At 37.8% G+C, this 16,124-nt stretch overlaps 1 protein-coding gene across 3 annotated transcripts in view; it reads left to right on the forward strand.

Annotated features, from left to right (window-relative positions):
• PCCA (propionyl-CoA carboxylase subunit alpha) overlaps positions 1 to 16,124 on the forward strand; it is a 344,033-nt gene that overhangs the window by 210,691 nt on the left and 117,218 nt on the right. For all 3 annotated transcript variants that reach the window (XM_082602231.1, XM_082602232.1, XM_082602233.1), the window contains one exon: positions 5,310 to 5,412. In XM_082602231.1, coding sequence (XP_082458357.1) covers positions 5,310 to 5,412 — 103 coding nt within the window. The remainder of the gene's footprint in view (positions 1 to 5,309; positions 5,413 to 16,124) is intronic.

The following is a 16,124-nucleotide window of genomic DNA, read 5'->3' on the forward strand; positions in this document are numbered from 1 at the left end:
TTTTTGAATTTCACTGTATGTAAATTGTATATTAATATTGAATAACAGGTTGTTGAAATAATAGAGGCAGACTTCGGATATTATTGCACCAAATTATGATAATGATGATAGTGTCTCTTATTTAGCCTTTATGTGCCAAGCACCAGTCTAACCATTTTATACCTTTTATTTCATTTAATCAACATGTGAATTAAGTATTCTTATTGCCTTTGTCTTACTGATAAGGAAACTGAGGCACAAGGAGTACAGTAACTTGTCAAGGTCATGTAGCTTTTGTGGTCAGTGATCAGTCAGACACCAGGGCCTGCAGGGGTGATGGTTAATCACCACCATCATTGCCTTCCTTCACTAGTTGTGCCCGAAGTTCAAATTGAGAACCATAAACGCTTACTGGTGGAAGAAGAAAATAGGGTTTGCATAATATTAAAATGTGTTTAAGATTATAAGTCATACTATCCATTTCTAGATTCAGGTGTCATTTGTGTAATGCTAAGACTCCAGACTTGGTAATGTTCCTTAACTCTTTCTAGCACTATTTTGTGATACACATTCTTCTGCACAGTCTCCTACATTCTAATGTACATATTTTAAACTGCATACAGTCAGAAGTCTGTTCCTCCACTATGACAAGTTCTAGCTTTGAAGAGGTTCTCTGAAAATGCTGCTTTTATCTTTCTTCTGCAGTGATGAACTTTAATGTTGGAGTGTTGCAAGTTCTCACATAATAAGGCTTAGATTTTTGTTTGGTTTGGCAGTAGACTTCTGTTTAAAATTCTTTTAATCTGTTCATTCCATGCTTTGTGTATTCATTTTGATAGCTGATGGCTCTGTGAAGAATTTTATGTGAATTTATCACACTAATAAAACTCTTCCTCCATCCCAACTTGCTAAAAGTGAGGTTTTCAGCGAATTGTTGAATTTTTGTCTTCTTTGGGTTTTTTTTTTTTTTTTTTCTGGAGGAAGTAAGACACAATTCATACGCTAGATCTAAAGTTTCATTAAAATTGCTTATACCCTGTCTCAGGCATTTTAAGTGGGCCATCTGTCTAAACATCTCTCTCCTTTTTTTTCTGATCATTTCCTCGACTTATTCATGAGCCATGGGAGGGCTCCTTTGTAGTCTCCATGTAGCTGGGTCTGTCTACCCCCACTGAATACATCTATGTGCTTGCATAACATATCTTTTCACCATGCTGGAAATTCTCTGAACTTGGTGCAGATGAATGGCCCACTTTTCTGAAGGCCTTTTTCTTCCTGCAAAGATTTGTATGCAGAAGCTGACCTCTGCAGCCGTGGAATGCAGCATATTATTCTTGATCATTTTACAGACCACCCACTGTGAAAGTTATGATGAAGGATTGCTTAATGATTCTTTGACCACTAACATTGTTTTAACTCAGTATTTCACTCCTAAATAGGTAATGGCACAATTGTAAACCAGCATTTCTGAGTGTCTGATACTATGGTTTTGAGATGCTTATAATCCTCGATAACTAAAGATGCTGTTAGTTATGTTTACACAAAATCTGCTTTAACAAATGACATGCAATAGCAACATACTTGAGTTAGTATTCCTTGCACCTTTTTGAGTAAAATGTTCCAGTAAGTTTAAATATATTAGCATTAACATTTGTGACAGTCAGCTGACAGCTTTTTACCATAAAATGTAGAAAAATTTAGTTTAATTGAGCATATTCATTTTGGCTGACTGATGATAATCAAAGTGGACAGGTCTGGGTAAGAGCTGTTATTTGATTTGCTTTGTGAGTAGCTGTTTATGTGAATTCCTTTTTACTGGTTTGTTTGTTTGTTTTTGAAGTAGTAGCTTAAATGGTATCAGCTTTCCAGTTAACTAATAAGTCACATAGATGAAATTTTTGATCAGATGGCAGCCTCTTTCACTAGACAGACACTTCAGTAGAGGGGGCTGTTTTCTGTATATCATTACTACAGTGAGTTGAGTAAAGCTCCAAGACTCCCGCCCCTCCCCCCCCTTCAGAGAGCTGTTCATAAAATCTTCTTTGAGACTATTTTGGATTTAGTGAATAAATATAATTCTTTTTTAAAATTTAAAATATAACTTTCGGTAATTATTATCATTATAGACATGTTTGTGCTGGTGGAGTTAATTTCATTGTTTCGAAATAATTCTTGTTAATCTGGTTCAATAATTTTGCAGAAATAGAGCACATATACTTTCAGGTTGATATGTATTATTATCTTTATTTATAGTTATAGTTTATTTCTATTGTAGAGCTTATTGATATTTATATTGGGCATATATGCCCAACCCCATCCATTTTATTCAAAAACAAAACAAAACAAACTACTTTCAAACTTATGTAAGGCCAGAAGGAATCTTAGCAAACTTTGTTTGTAGAAGAGTGAACTCATATAAAGAGATTCCACAGTTTGTCCCTCTTTTCTTGGTGTCTCAAGGTCTTGCTTTCACAGAGAAGCCTCTTTCTATATGGTTAGAAAAGTGCTGCTTCAGGAGTCATATGCTCAGAAGCAGCAGCAGCTTTCCCCTGTTATCTCACCAACTCTGCTCTGATCCTTATTTTACAGGTGTGGAAATTTTGGTTCAAAAGGATTGAATGAGCTCCTGGTACAATGCTAGTAAGAGAATGGGCTGAGATTAGACCTCAGCCTTTCAACTCAGAAGAGCCTATGCTCTCTCTACAGGTCCTCTTGGGGCAGGTTCTAACACATATGAAACAGATGTGGATCAAAATAAAACAGTGGAAAAATAAATAGTAGTTAGGTTCCAAAGAGTGGCGACTACATCTCGCCACCATCTGTAAGATTGCTTTCTGTGGGAAAATGTGTTCTGCTTTTGAACAGGATGTCAGGATCAACAACTTCCCAAGAAGCCTCTTGGGAAATTGGGTTCCACATTTACTTGAAAGACTTATTGGGCCACTGAATTGTGAAAAGTATTAGGCGTATACTAGAGGTTAAGTAGAAGGGAGATCACTGAAGTTTGTACTATAATTAGGTGAGGAAGATAAATATTCTTTTTGAAAAATCTGTTAGTTTGAGAAGCAGAGAGAAGGAATCTAAAGTTTCCTTAATGGGATTTCAGTTATGGGGGAAAACAAGAGTATAGGCCTAGAGTTGGGACTAATCATCATAATAAAAATGAACACTTATATGCATTATTTAATTTTATCCTCAATACATCCCTATGATGCAGACGCTATTATACCTTAATTTTATACATAAGGAAACAGACTTTTGCTCAAGGTCAGAGCTGATTAATGACAGAGCTGGGTTTTCTGCCAACTTCGGCAAGTCACTGGCGCCTGAGCTTGTAGCCACTGTGCTTTGTTCCCCCGCTCATGTCAGCTTGGCTCAGTTCGGTTTGTGAAGGAATTTCAGGCCTTGGCCCAGCCGGATATACAAGTCAGAGAATAATCAGAAATAAAATGAAATGCAAAGAGTGGGGACTTATTTTTTAAGAAACTTGAATGATAGGTTGATTAGTTAAGGTTTAACCTGTTGTAAAATAGAAAACCACGGAACAGTCTTGAACAGGAAAGTGATCTAATTATCGAGGATAGCAGAGTCCAGAAAGCCAGGCTGCACAGTAATCTAGCTGTGAGGTTGTTTCTGTCATCGCAGTACTCCTGAGAGGATGGGGTGTTAACCTCATTTGAAGTTGAACCAGGTGAGCCTAGTGAGGTCATCCACACAGTCCCAGGCAGCCCGGGGGAGCCCCCGCTCCTTCAGTAGCTCACGATGTGTCCCTGGGGAGACACGGTGTCTCCTGTGAGGGGCTTGGCACCTAGTGGATGCTCCACTGCTTCTTTCCCACTTTCCCCCTCAGCCCTTTCTCCCCAGCCTGTGCTGAGGTTTGGGGATATAAAATAAGGCATGATCTTGGGCTTTTAGGAGCTCACAGGCCAATGGGGGAGACTAACATGAACAAACAAATGCCCTGTGGACAAGATGCCAACAGAGGCCAGCCTGGATCGCAGAGTCACCCTCCTCCTTTCCCTCCTCTCTGCCCCATATGCCTTCTCTCTCTCTCTCCCCAACCCCCACCTCCTGTCCCTCCTCTCTCCTCCCTGTTGTTTTTTCAAGCTCTCATGCGTGAAGCTCTGTCCTCTGAAACAATCCTCTTCAAATTGCCAAAAACGAATCTTCCAGACCTACAGTGTGCATTAGTCTTGATTTGTTTATGCATTTTTTAACTTTAATTTTTATCTGTGTAGTATTCAAAACAGTTTCTTCATCTTCAGAAAATAATTCAGTAAGTAGTGTGCTGAATACAAATATTCACCTAAACTTATTAATCATCCTCCGTTAGACATCGTGACTAGAGGTGATTTGATTCTAATCATAATTTTTTTGACTATGACTTTTTTTATTGACTACACAGAGACTCCTTTGAAATTCAGGGGGGTGTTATATTAAAACGTAGCCTGCAACATTTTTTTAGAACTAAGAATTAAGCCAGAGTCTTGATACTACACGTTTAGTGCTTAGTCAATATTACTTCACAACTATAAATAATGTAAATATGCCATACTTAAATTAGGTTTATTCAGAAATCATTAAAATTTTGTTACTTTAAAAATTGGGGAGAAACATTTGTATTCCAAAAATGTTTTGTCTCTGGCTGCTTGTCCCAGCTTTTCTGGAGCACGTAATATCGATCACTCACAGGAAAAGACCTGTGTGTTAAGACTAGCATCACTGATGTTGTTTTCTCACCCAGACAAACAAACAAACAAACAAGAAACTGAAACAAAACAGTTAGACACAAGGAAACTTTTGGAGGTGATGGATATGTTTATTACCTTGATTGTGGTGATGGTAACATGAGTGAATAAATATGTCCAACTGCATCAAATTGTATACATGTGCAGCTTTCTGCATACGAATTATAACTCAACCTGAAAAAAAGAAAAGATTAGCCTTGTAAGGTTTTAAAAACAGTCTTGAACAATGACCAAATATTGAAAAGAAATTAACATTGCTTAAAGGAGGTTAATTTTTGAAGGACTGTCAAAATTAAGCAGCTCAAATTCATAGACAAGGTGATGGTACCACAATTATTTCAGAATGCTGTTGTCTTTGGAGTGTGTGTGTATGTGTGTGTGTGTGTGTGTGCTTTTTCGGTTTTAATCTCTCTACTTTCCATCTTAAAGCTTTTTTCCAAGGATAGAACCTTGTGAAATAAAATGTTCTGAAATGCAGGGTTTGGTGGTTTTACTTTGCACACTTAATGTCAAAGGAAAATCAGTTTACTGAGAGAGAATAATATAAAATTATTAACTCTTTTTCTTTTCTTTCTACTTCAGAGTGCCTATTGTAAAACCACAAGTGGCCAACTGGGAGCTCTCAGTAAAATTGCATGATGAAGTTTATACTGTGGTAGCGTCCAACAGTGGGCCAACATTCTCTGTGAGTTTTATTTTTTTATTTTTGATAATCTTGAAATTACCTGTGAATATTTAAAACAATTTTTAACACATTCCATGAGTCTCATCTTTTGAATCTACGACATAGCTCTGTATCTGTTTCATCTTCTTTAGGAAGCTGAATGTAAATGGAAATTTTTGTCTCTTATGTTAAAGAGGAAATGTACTCCCAGACTTAGCCACATTCTAAACCCGCTTCCTGACACCTGCTTCATTTTTCTTTTGTTATTGAAAAGTAATACTTTTGCCTTTGTTATAGAGAAGAGCATCTTTAATGATAATTCCAAATGTATGATAGCTGTGTTTCTTTTAAAACAAGTAATCTGAAGCCTCATATAACATTTTCTTGAGATTTCATGTTGTGAGACATTCTTTAGGCTAAATTTACCTGACAGTGACGTTCCTCTTGTTTAGAAGAACTTAAACGCCTTGGATAGTATCCATGACAGAACTGCTTTAGTTTAATATTGATCTTCTGTGATATGAATGACATGTTTAAATTCTATGGTTTAAGATTGCCAGAAAAATACCATGAAGAGTTACTGCTTTATTTATTCATTCATTCATTCATTCATTCATGCATGCATGCATGCATGCCACACGGCTTGTGGGATATTAGTTCCCCACAGGGATTGAACCCAGGCCCCAGCAGTGAAAGTGCCGAGTCCTAACCACTGGATCGCCAGGGAATTCCCAAGAGTTACTGTTATAACTTGGGTCCTTTTATACTTTGAGCATGAACCCACAGAAGCTGTTATATAGTTAGTATAATGAATATTATATGTTCATTATATGTAGTATGTAAGTTAGTATAATGAATATTAATCTACATTTCTCCTCTCATGGCTAAGTTGCATTGAAATGTCATTTTATTGGGGGGAAATGACTTTTCATCAAAAGATTTAAACAGGATATGAAAATCAAAGTAATATAATTTCATTGAAACAACACCTGGAGAGGCTTGAAGTATTTGGCAGATTCTTGATCCCAGGTAGAAAATACTGCATCAAGAATTAATGAGAATTGGGGTTCCCTGGTGGCACAGTGGTTGAGAGTCCGCCTGCCGATGCAGGGGACGCGGGTTCGTGCCCCGGTCCGGGAAGATCCCACATGCCGCGGAGCAGCTAGGCCGGTGAGCCATGGCCACTGAGCCTGCGCTCTGCAATGGGAGAGGCCACAGCAGTGAGAGGCCCGCGTACCGCAAAAAAAAAAAAAAAGATTTAATGAGAATTCATTTGTTCAGCAAATACTTATTACATGCCTACCGTGTGCTAGGTGAGTATGAGGCTGTTACACTGGAGAAGGTGACATTCTCTGTGATCATCAGAGTCACAAGTAAATGAGATTAATTCCTGAATTAAGGGTGGTCCCCTTGGTTGTCTTTAAATTTTGTGATTCATTCTGTATGCCAAAATTGCTAAAGCATTTGTTACTAAAAGATATTTCGCTTGGCTGTCTTAAAATGAAAACTATGATAGAGTTAAACAGTGGTCTTATGATATATTTTGTATGAATTTATGTGATTCTTTATGTTCCTCCTTTCTATCTGATTATTTTTAAAAATAGCTTTGTAAGTGGACACTTAACTGTATACCAGGTTGAGTAACAAGTTACATGTATTGAATAGTAAAAAATATTATAGTGTAGCATTTTCCTCAGGGAAGGTTAACTCTACAAAAATGTAGACTTTAGCATAATTTTCAGTTCTGTACTGAGTCACCACTGAAGTGTTATTCTTAATCTGATACTCTGATACAATGTTTCTCTAAGCAGTGCCTTGCCTTAATAAGAAAACTGCCTAGATTACTTCTTAGAGCTGTTATTTCTTTGGGCTTGTTTCAGATTCTGTGTTGGAAAGCTAGAGACCATTGGCCTGACAGCTCAAGTGGTGTCTTTTGAATTTTTCCTGTAGAATTACCCCCTGTTTTACTTTTTAGCTCATGAAGAAAGTAGGTTTATTCAAAAAACACATCAAAATTAATGCATTAAAAATTTCCCTGGAAAATATCCACCTTGATATATAGTATCAAAAACTACTTCCTGAATGTATTGGCTTAGCTACTATCAGAAGCATCAAACCTAATAAAAATGGATTATTACTGATAGTATATCCCTTTTTCCTAACTGTATTTGGACTGAGCTTCATTTGACATCAGTATTATGAAAGGAGACAAGCTGAATAGTGTCACCCTCTGCCACATCAACAGAAAATTAATCAGCCTAGAGGTGACAGTCCAGGTTAATGACCCAAGAGGTAGGACATACTTGTTTACCTCACAGTAATGTGTTCACGTTTTCTAAAGTTCTTTTATTAAAAACTTCAAAAAAATTATAAGGTATTTCAAGTGAGGAAAATATAGCAAATGTACAAATCTGCTATATAGGTCTCCTATTACAACAGAAAAACACCCCTAGATACAGCGAAATCTCTTCTTTACATCATCCCATCTGCCTCTTCCTGCCTAGCGATGACAGCTGTCCTCAAGGTATCATGTGTCTTTCTTGTACATGTTGTTACACTTCATTGTGCCATAATAATAGTGAAACATTTCATGTACCATAATCATAGTGAAAAAGAAAGTTGTGAAATATATATATACTTAATGATACCATTTATGTAAGATTTAAAAACACACAAAGCAAAAACAGTTCAATTTACAGTAACACCAAAAAGAATAAGATTACTTAGGAATAAACTTAAGACGTAGAGGACAAAGACTTGTACACTGGAAACAACAAAAATGTTGCTGAAAGAAATTAAAGAGGACACAAATAAATGGAAATCCATCTCATGTTCATGTATTGGAGACTTAATGTTGCTATAAATGTTAATATTATCCAAAGCAATCTACAGATTCAGTGTCATCCCTATCAAAATCCCAACTGAGTTTTTGCAGAAATGGAAAAAAATCCAGAAATTCATATGGAATCTCAAGGGACCCCAAATATTTAAAACAATTTTGAAAAAGAAGAACAAAGTTGGAGAGCTCACACTTCCTGATTTCAAAATTTATTACAAAACTGCAGTAATCAAAACTGGTACACTAGTAAGACAGACACATAGACCAACAGAATAGAATTGAGAGCCAAAAATAAACCCTTGGATATATAATCAAGTGATTTTTTCAAAATAAATTTATTATTTATTATTTTTGGCTGCATTGGGTTTCTGTTGCTGTGTGCGGGCTTTTCTCTAGTTGCAACTCTTTGTTGCGGTGTGAGGGCTTCTCATTGTGGTGGCTTCTTTTGTTGTGGAGCACAGGCTTAGTTGCTCTGCGGCATGTGGGATCTTCCCAGACCAGGGCTCGAACCCTTGTCCCCTGCATTGGCAGGCGGATTCTTTTTTTTTTTTTTTTTTTTTTTTTGCAGTACGCGGGCCTCTCACTGTTGTGGCCTCTCCCATTGCAGAGCACAGGCTCCAGACACGCAGGCTCAGTGGCCATGGCTCACGGGCCGAGCCACTCCACTGCATGTGGGATCTTCCCGGACCGGGGCACGAACCCGCGTCCCCTGCATCAGAAGGTGGACTCTCAACCACTGCGCCACCAGGGAAGCCTGGCAGGCGGATTCTTAACCACTGTGCCACCAGGGAAGTCCCTATAATCAAGTGATTTTTTTTTTTTTTTTTTTTTTTTTTTTGCGGTACGCGGGCCTCTCACTGCCGTGGCCTCTCCCGTTGCGGAGCACAGGCCCCGGACGCGCAGGCCCAGCGGCCACGGCTCATGGGCCCAGCCGCTCCACAGCATGTGGGATCTTCCCGGACCGGGGCACGAACCCGCGTCCCCTGCATCAGCAGGCGGACTCTCAACCACTGCGCCACCAGGGAAGCCCCCTGTATTATTGTTTTTGATACATATTTTAGCCTATTCAAAGGCATTTTCATGAGGCAACTGATTACTCTGGTCTATTCTATTGAGTATGTTCCTTGTCTCAAGCACTGTGGTAAACACTTTACATATGTTATTCTAAATGAGATGGTGGTAAGCCACAAGGTAGATGTTATTAGCCTTAGTTTACAGAAGAGTTGGAAACTGAGGTTCAGAAATACTAAGTAAGGTAGCTGAAGTCACACAGCTTGGGAGTGTAGAATCTAAGATTAAACGCAGGTCAGTATGATTCCAAGGCCTGTGAACTAGTACTTCTCTGTATCTAACTTTACAAAGTAGTTTTGCTAGAGAAAATTCTGAGAAATAGTAGCACTGACATGGAAAATTAGCTCTGTCAGACTGTGGACAAATCTTTGTTAATATAAGGAATAATACACTTACTTCTAGCCAGAACAGTTTTGTCACATGATAAGAGGAATTTTCTTTGTGATTGTTGAACATTGAGGCTCAAGTCATACCATTTAAAGGAAGCATAGAAGGCATTGCAAGGACATGAATGAATCACACAGTATTACACACACAGTGTACAGTTTTACAAAATATACAATTAGAGATACTGGTTAAGAGTAACTGTCAGAAAGCATTTTTAATATCTTATTACCTCTTGTAGATGTTAACGTATTTTTCAAATTATGTTAAAATTCAAAATATTGATTTTTAGTGGTGATTTTACAGTCTTGTCCAAGTAAGTAATAAATTTTTAGAGCCATACAAGGTTTGAAATAGGTAAGATTTTTTGCATCTAAAAGATTTTGTTTTAATAATGTTCATTTTGCTTGATGTAAAATTGTCTCAACTTTAGATGCTTGTGGTGGAGGGAGGGAAATGTTTTGTAGTAGTCATATCATTGAAATTACCAACCTATATTTTTCTTCTCAAAGAAAGAATATGGTGATGAACATAAGAATAAAAAATAATAATTACATATGAATGCATAATAAGAAATAATTATATACGCATTGTTTGAGGTTTTTCTTTCTCTAATATAGCCAACCCTTTCCCATTTGTTCTACCACCGTGCATTTTGTTCTAGATTTCTTGACTAAGAAAACATTCCACCAGTTTGTTTTGATATTCAGAGAGCATTTTGAAATTGTGGTTTTAAGTAAAGCTATTTAAGTATTTTTTATGTAACATTTTCATAAAGATGAGGAATTAAATGAACTTAGCGTATACCAATAAATAATCTTGTGCACAAATTAACATTTTCTTTATGTTTTCAAATATTAATGAAAAGAACCTTAAATGTATCTTCAATAGAGTTTATACCTGTGTTGTACGTCATAATCTGTTTCTTTTATCCCATTTGTAGAGAGTAATGCTAAATCATGCAGTTACTGGAATTTGTATAGGGACATGGTAAGAATCATGGTTGTTCTTTTAAAGAAATAATTTTCAAATACCCTTCTTAGGGAAAAACCATTATTATATCTGTCCCTTTGCCTTTATGGTCAATTTTTAGAATAGACTCTTATTCTTGAACATAAGAAGGACAATAGCAAACAAAGTCAGATAACTATTACATTTATATCTATGGTAGACTTTTTAATAAAAATTTATCTATGGCTTAAGTGTACAGTAGGCAAACAGAAAAAGAAAAGAACATTTTTGTAGTAGCATTTTAAAATGAATACCAGAGTGGGGAATTCCCCGACGGTCCAGTGGTTAGGACTCCACACTTCTACTGCAAGAGGCAAGGGTTCAATCCTTGGTTGGGAAACTAATATCCCACATGCCACACGGAGCAGCAAAAATAATAATAATAAAATGAATACCATAGCACTGTTAGAGGCTTATAATAAAAGACTATAATCCTATTTAGAAAATTTCCTTATAGTGCATGATAAATGATAGCAAATTGAAGCAAGTTTTCAAAGTTATGCAATATTTTATATTTAAAACATTTCATTTTTTTTTCTTGTGACAGTAATCCAGTGTTATGATCATGTAAACTACTTCTCTTATTAGGTAATTTTTTCACTTGGACCTTTTCCTCCCCCAGTTTTTAAAGCTGTCCTAGACAAAGCAACAAAAAATATTATCCTATTTGAGGAAAATATTTTCCGTTAATGGATTTTTTTAATGGAAACACATAGTATTGTATAAAAATGGAATTCTTTCACTTTGGCAAAAACATTTGTTTTCCTGATAAAATTACTTGTCCATTTGAGAAAAAAATTACTGAGAAGTCAAGGTAATGCTAAAAAAAAGTTAAATTTTTCTGCTAAAGATATAAAACCATCATAAAAGTAAAGCCAATACAGAAGTCAGCAGGCCAGAGGGAAAGTTTGTAGCTTATTTTAGTGACAAAGGGGGAGTGTTCTTAGTGTATAAAGAACTCTTACAAATCAATATGAAAAAGACGAACCACCCAGGCAAAAAATGTTCAAAGATGATTTGTAGCAAAGGAAATATAAATGGCTCCTGCACAATGACAAAATGTGCTAAACTATACAGAGAAATTCAAGTTAAAATACTGTTTTCCAGCTACATTTTGACAAACGTGAAAATTTTGATAATTTCTGATTTTATTAGGTTGTAGGAAAATAGGCCCACATATATTATTGGTAGGCATATAAATTGATAAAAGCCTCCATGGAGAACAATTTGACAGTGAATTTATACTACAGGATATGTTCACACATGGGAGATACACAAGTATGTTCATAGCGTATATTGTGTGTAACAGCAGAAGGCTGGAGACAACTGAAATCCCCATAAAAATGGGATAATTAAATAAGTATAGTACATACTTACAGTGTGTGTAAGTACATCCATATTCTTGAACTACTGTATAGCCATTAAAAAGGATCTGAATGTTCCGTATGTGCTGATACATTAAGTGACAGAAGCAGTATACTTTTATTTGTGTAAAAAATAATGTATATATTTATGCTTCTTATGTGTATAAAGTATCTTTGGAAGGAACCACAAGAAACTAGTAATTGTGGTTGCCTTTGAATTGGGAGCTGGATGGCTGACCCCGTGACAGAAGTAAGAAGGATACATACCATATACTATTAATAGATGTCTTGTTAGTACTTTTTGAATTTTGAACCCTGTATATGTATTACCGAATACCCACTCCCCCCCACAAAAAGAGGTTTCAAGAGTTTGCAGTGGAAGGGTCTGGAAGATAGGAGACTGTTGAAATAATGGAATTTTAGTCACCTACCACGAAACTTCTGCCGTGCTTGGGCCATCCGGGGAAGTAGATGAACAACCGGCTCATTGAATAAAGACCTCTGGTGTCACACATGTAAGTACCTCAAGTACAGTTACTGCAACTCCTTCCGCTAGCGCACTGAACTTGGAGGTAGTTGCTGGAGGTCACTTAATAGGCTGTGTCCAGAGGTTGATCTCATCTGAATTAAGACACTGGAAAAAGCAAAGAAAGGTCTGTACCATGGGTGAGACAAAAGAAGTTGAGTCAGAGTAGACTTGGACACCCCTCCAGTAGCCTCTCATTTTTCCTTCTTTAGGCCTATAAACTAGCCAGAGAGATGACTACATTGAAGAGTCAGAGACGTGTGTGTTTCGCTAAATAGCAAAGGGTAGTGAGAGCTCATTCCAGAAGTTTTGCTCCGTGTCCCAGAATTCATAGTAACTTCATTGGTCCTGAAACATCACTGGTAGAATGGAATTATTCTCCCTTCCTCTTGGTTTCAGGAAGAAGGTCCAAAACTAACTTGCTTTTCAATGTGACTTCTTTACTTCAGGCTAAAGAATATCCTTTTTTTTTGGCGGGGGCGGGGGTGCGGTGTGGGCTGCTCTGCGTGGCTTGCGGGATCTCAGTTCCCCAACCAGGGATTGAAAGCAAATCCCAGCCACTAGACCACCAGGGAACTCCCAAGAATATCCTTTCAAAGCGAACTCATCCAGATCAGCTTGATGTCTGATAGGAAGTGTTCAGATAAACGAGGTTGTAGAAGAATCAAGTCTGAAGAGTAACCTTGCACAGCTTGATCTGTTTACTTTTTAAATGCCACCTTGTTCAGTGGGTCTGGTAATGCTCTTTTGAACCATAGGACTGCATTTCATAAAGAGGTGAGGCTCCTGCTCATGTAATCTGGAAAACTGCTTGTCTGATTGGGTGCACAGTTGCACCTGTACCCTCTTGAATGACTCAGTCATGGTGTGCCCAAGAGTCAAGTAACTTCTTATGTGACTAAATGAAGAAAAAAATAAGTTATAAAAGCCAGCTACTTTGGAAATGAAAATCACTAAATGGTATCAGTTGTTATCATATTAGGGTTGGCAAATACTATAATTAAGACTTCAAGTGATTTTTAGTATTATCGCCTGGTTTCAGCCACTTTCTGAAGAATTTTATTTGGAATAGAACTTTCAATGTTGACACCAGATATTCAGGTTGAGTTCAGTTCAATTTTATAAGCCCTTATAAATAATCCATAGTAGTCTAGTAGTTTGTTATGGGCACTGGTAAAATTTCTACCACAAAAATTTATTGGAAGTTATTTTATTCATTTTGGCATAATATTATTGGCCCCTCAAACTTATTTATGAATACAGTGAATGGTGAAGCAAACAGTTAAAGTGCCTTTGCTGAGTGACTCGACCATTAGATGAATTTCAATGTATTTGTAGCCACTCTACGTTTATCATTTAGTTGTAACATAGTTTAATAGCTGTTTATTAAGTACCTCAAATGACATAGGTCCTGGAGAATCAATAGTAATCAGGAGAGATGACGTCTGACTCCTTGTAGAGTTTGTCACCTGTGGAGGGTGGCAAGGACCAAGGCTGTGTCAGATAGAGCAATGAGTGAGTGATGACGGGGAGGCAGGCACTGCGGAGAACAGCTGGGGGAGCCCCAGCCTGGAAGTGGAGGTGGCTGTGTGCAGCCTTAGGGCGGAAAGAAAGGCCAAGCTGAGTCCTACAGAAGGCGGGGGGAGGGTGGGCTAGGCGGGGGTCAGAGTTTGAAAACAGATGTACAAAGTATAAAAAGGGCTAAAAGATTGTGTGAGGTATCTGAGGAACTGGAAGCATTGATATGCGGCTGGGATGTGGAAAGCTTGAAGGTAGGGGACCTGGTGGCAGGGAGGGAGGGTGGTGAGAGGAGCTATGTGAAGGAAAAGGCCGTAATGAAGCAAGCAGAGACCTGACGATGTGGACATCTGTGAGCCATGTTCAATGGTCTGGATTTATCTGGAGGGCAGGGAGAACCAGAGAAGGCCTTCCCTCAGGAAACTGATCAGAGTTGCCTGCGAGAAAGATCAATGTGCCTGCATTATGCAGAATAGCTTGGAGGAGTGCAGAGTGAAGGAGGCCTGTTAGCATCTTCTGAGGCAGAATGCAAGTAGGAGGTACTAGTAACCTCAACTACGGTTATTACAGCAGTGGGAAAAAAATGGATGGATAGTAGAGTTAAAATGTAGTCAGCTACACAGCATTTATTGTGTGGTAATAATGTCCTGAGTTGTTTGTTATTCTAGCCATCTCTTATCAGAGCAGTTTACAAGTGTGGTCTAGAGAATACTGTTGATGGACAGAGTTTTAGAAAGCCTAAATTGTGCTTAAACTGATATCTTGTGAGAATGAATGGACTCTGTTCCTTGATCACTGTTATGAATGAATAAATTTATGTCATATTTTTAGTAAACTCGTGTTTGAAATCAGATTCTCTTACTGTTTCTGGGGAAGTTGAGAGGTTTTTTGGTTATGGTTACTGTTTTGTTTTGTCTTCATTGTTGTTTTTACCTGAGGAGCAGGAACAGATCTTAGGTCTCTAAAGTGACCCCTTAGTTACTTGCTATCATATGATAGTGTTTAATTCCTTCAATGCATTTATCATAAACTTTATATTTTCTTTATTTCTTTGCCCACTTGATTAATTTCCATCTCTTCACACTAAAATATAAGCTTTATAAGGATGGGGACCTTGTCTTGTTGTTTATGCCTTGTACTTCTCAGGAAGTATTTGCTGAGTTGGGGGGTGGTGGGGAGAGGGGAAGAAGAAAGGGAGGGAGGAGAAGGGAGGAAAAGGGAGAGGGAGGAACGCCTCCTACAGTGGGACGGTGGGACTGTGGGACGGATGGGACAATGAGCTGAGTGGTGACAGCTTGCTTGCAGTGAATGTGGTGTCCTCCACGCTCTAGAACTTGAACACAGTGCAGAAAGTTGGGTTTGACCTTAAAAAATAATCAGTTTTATTCTTTTTGTAAATACAGTACTCATCTGTGCAGTAAATAGGCTGAAAAATCTTTTTGGTTAATTAAATGTTATTAGCAGTAAAAGTCAATTTTTGATTTGCAAACTGAGTTTCAATTGTCAAGCTTTAGTCTGCCACTAGAGCTAGGAATGAGCAGATCAGATGTTTTGTAAAAGATCATTTTCTAAAGGATCAATTTAACATTACTGACATTAGGTACAGATTCAAATGAATCTTAATATACCATTAGTTTTCTTTTTTTCCTTGCATAGGACTTTGGTGGAAAGAAGAAAAACCCACATTACTGATGTAACGTGACTCAAAACACAGCTTCATTTATCGTTCAGAGTTGGCTAGGATATCCTGCAAGTAATAGTCACCCTAATATTGCAGGAACTTAAAACACCAAAAGTTTGTTTCTTACACATGTTAGATGTCCTTTGTGTGTCTGCTGGGGTGCATCCTTACTAGGAGGCTCAGGCTGCCTTGTTGCTAGTCGCCCTGACAAAGGAAAAGAATGAGCATAGGGAGTCATGACTGGTTCTTAGAGCTTCAGCCAGCACCCTTCCGCTCGCGTTCCAGTGGCGAAAGCAGGTCATGTGACTGCGCCCCTCCTTTAGAGGATGGGAGATGGCA

This window comes from Mesoplodon mirus (genome assembly GCF_964341445.2).
Source record: "Mesoplodon mirus genome assembly, chromosome: 17".
NCBI lineage: Eukaryota > Metazoa > Chordata > Mammalia > Artiodactyla > Ziphiidae > Mesoplodon > Mesoplodon mirus.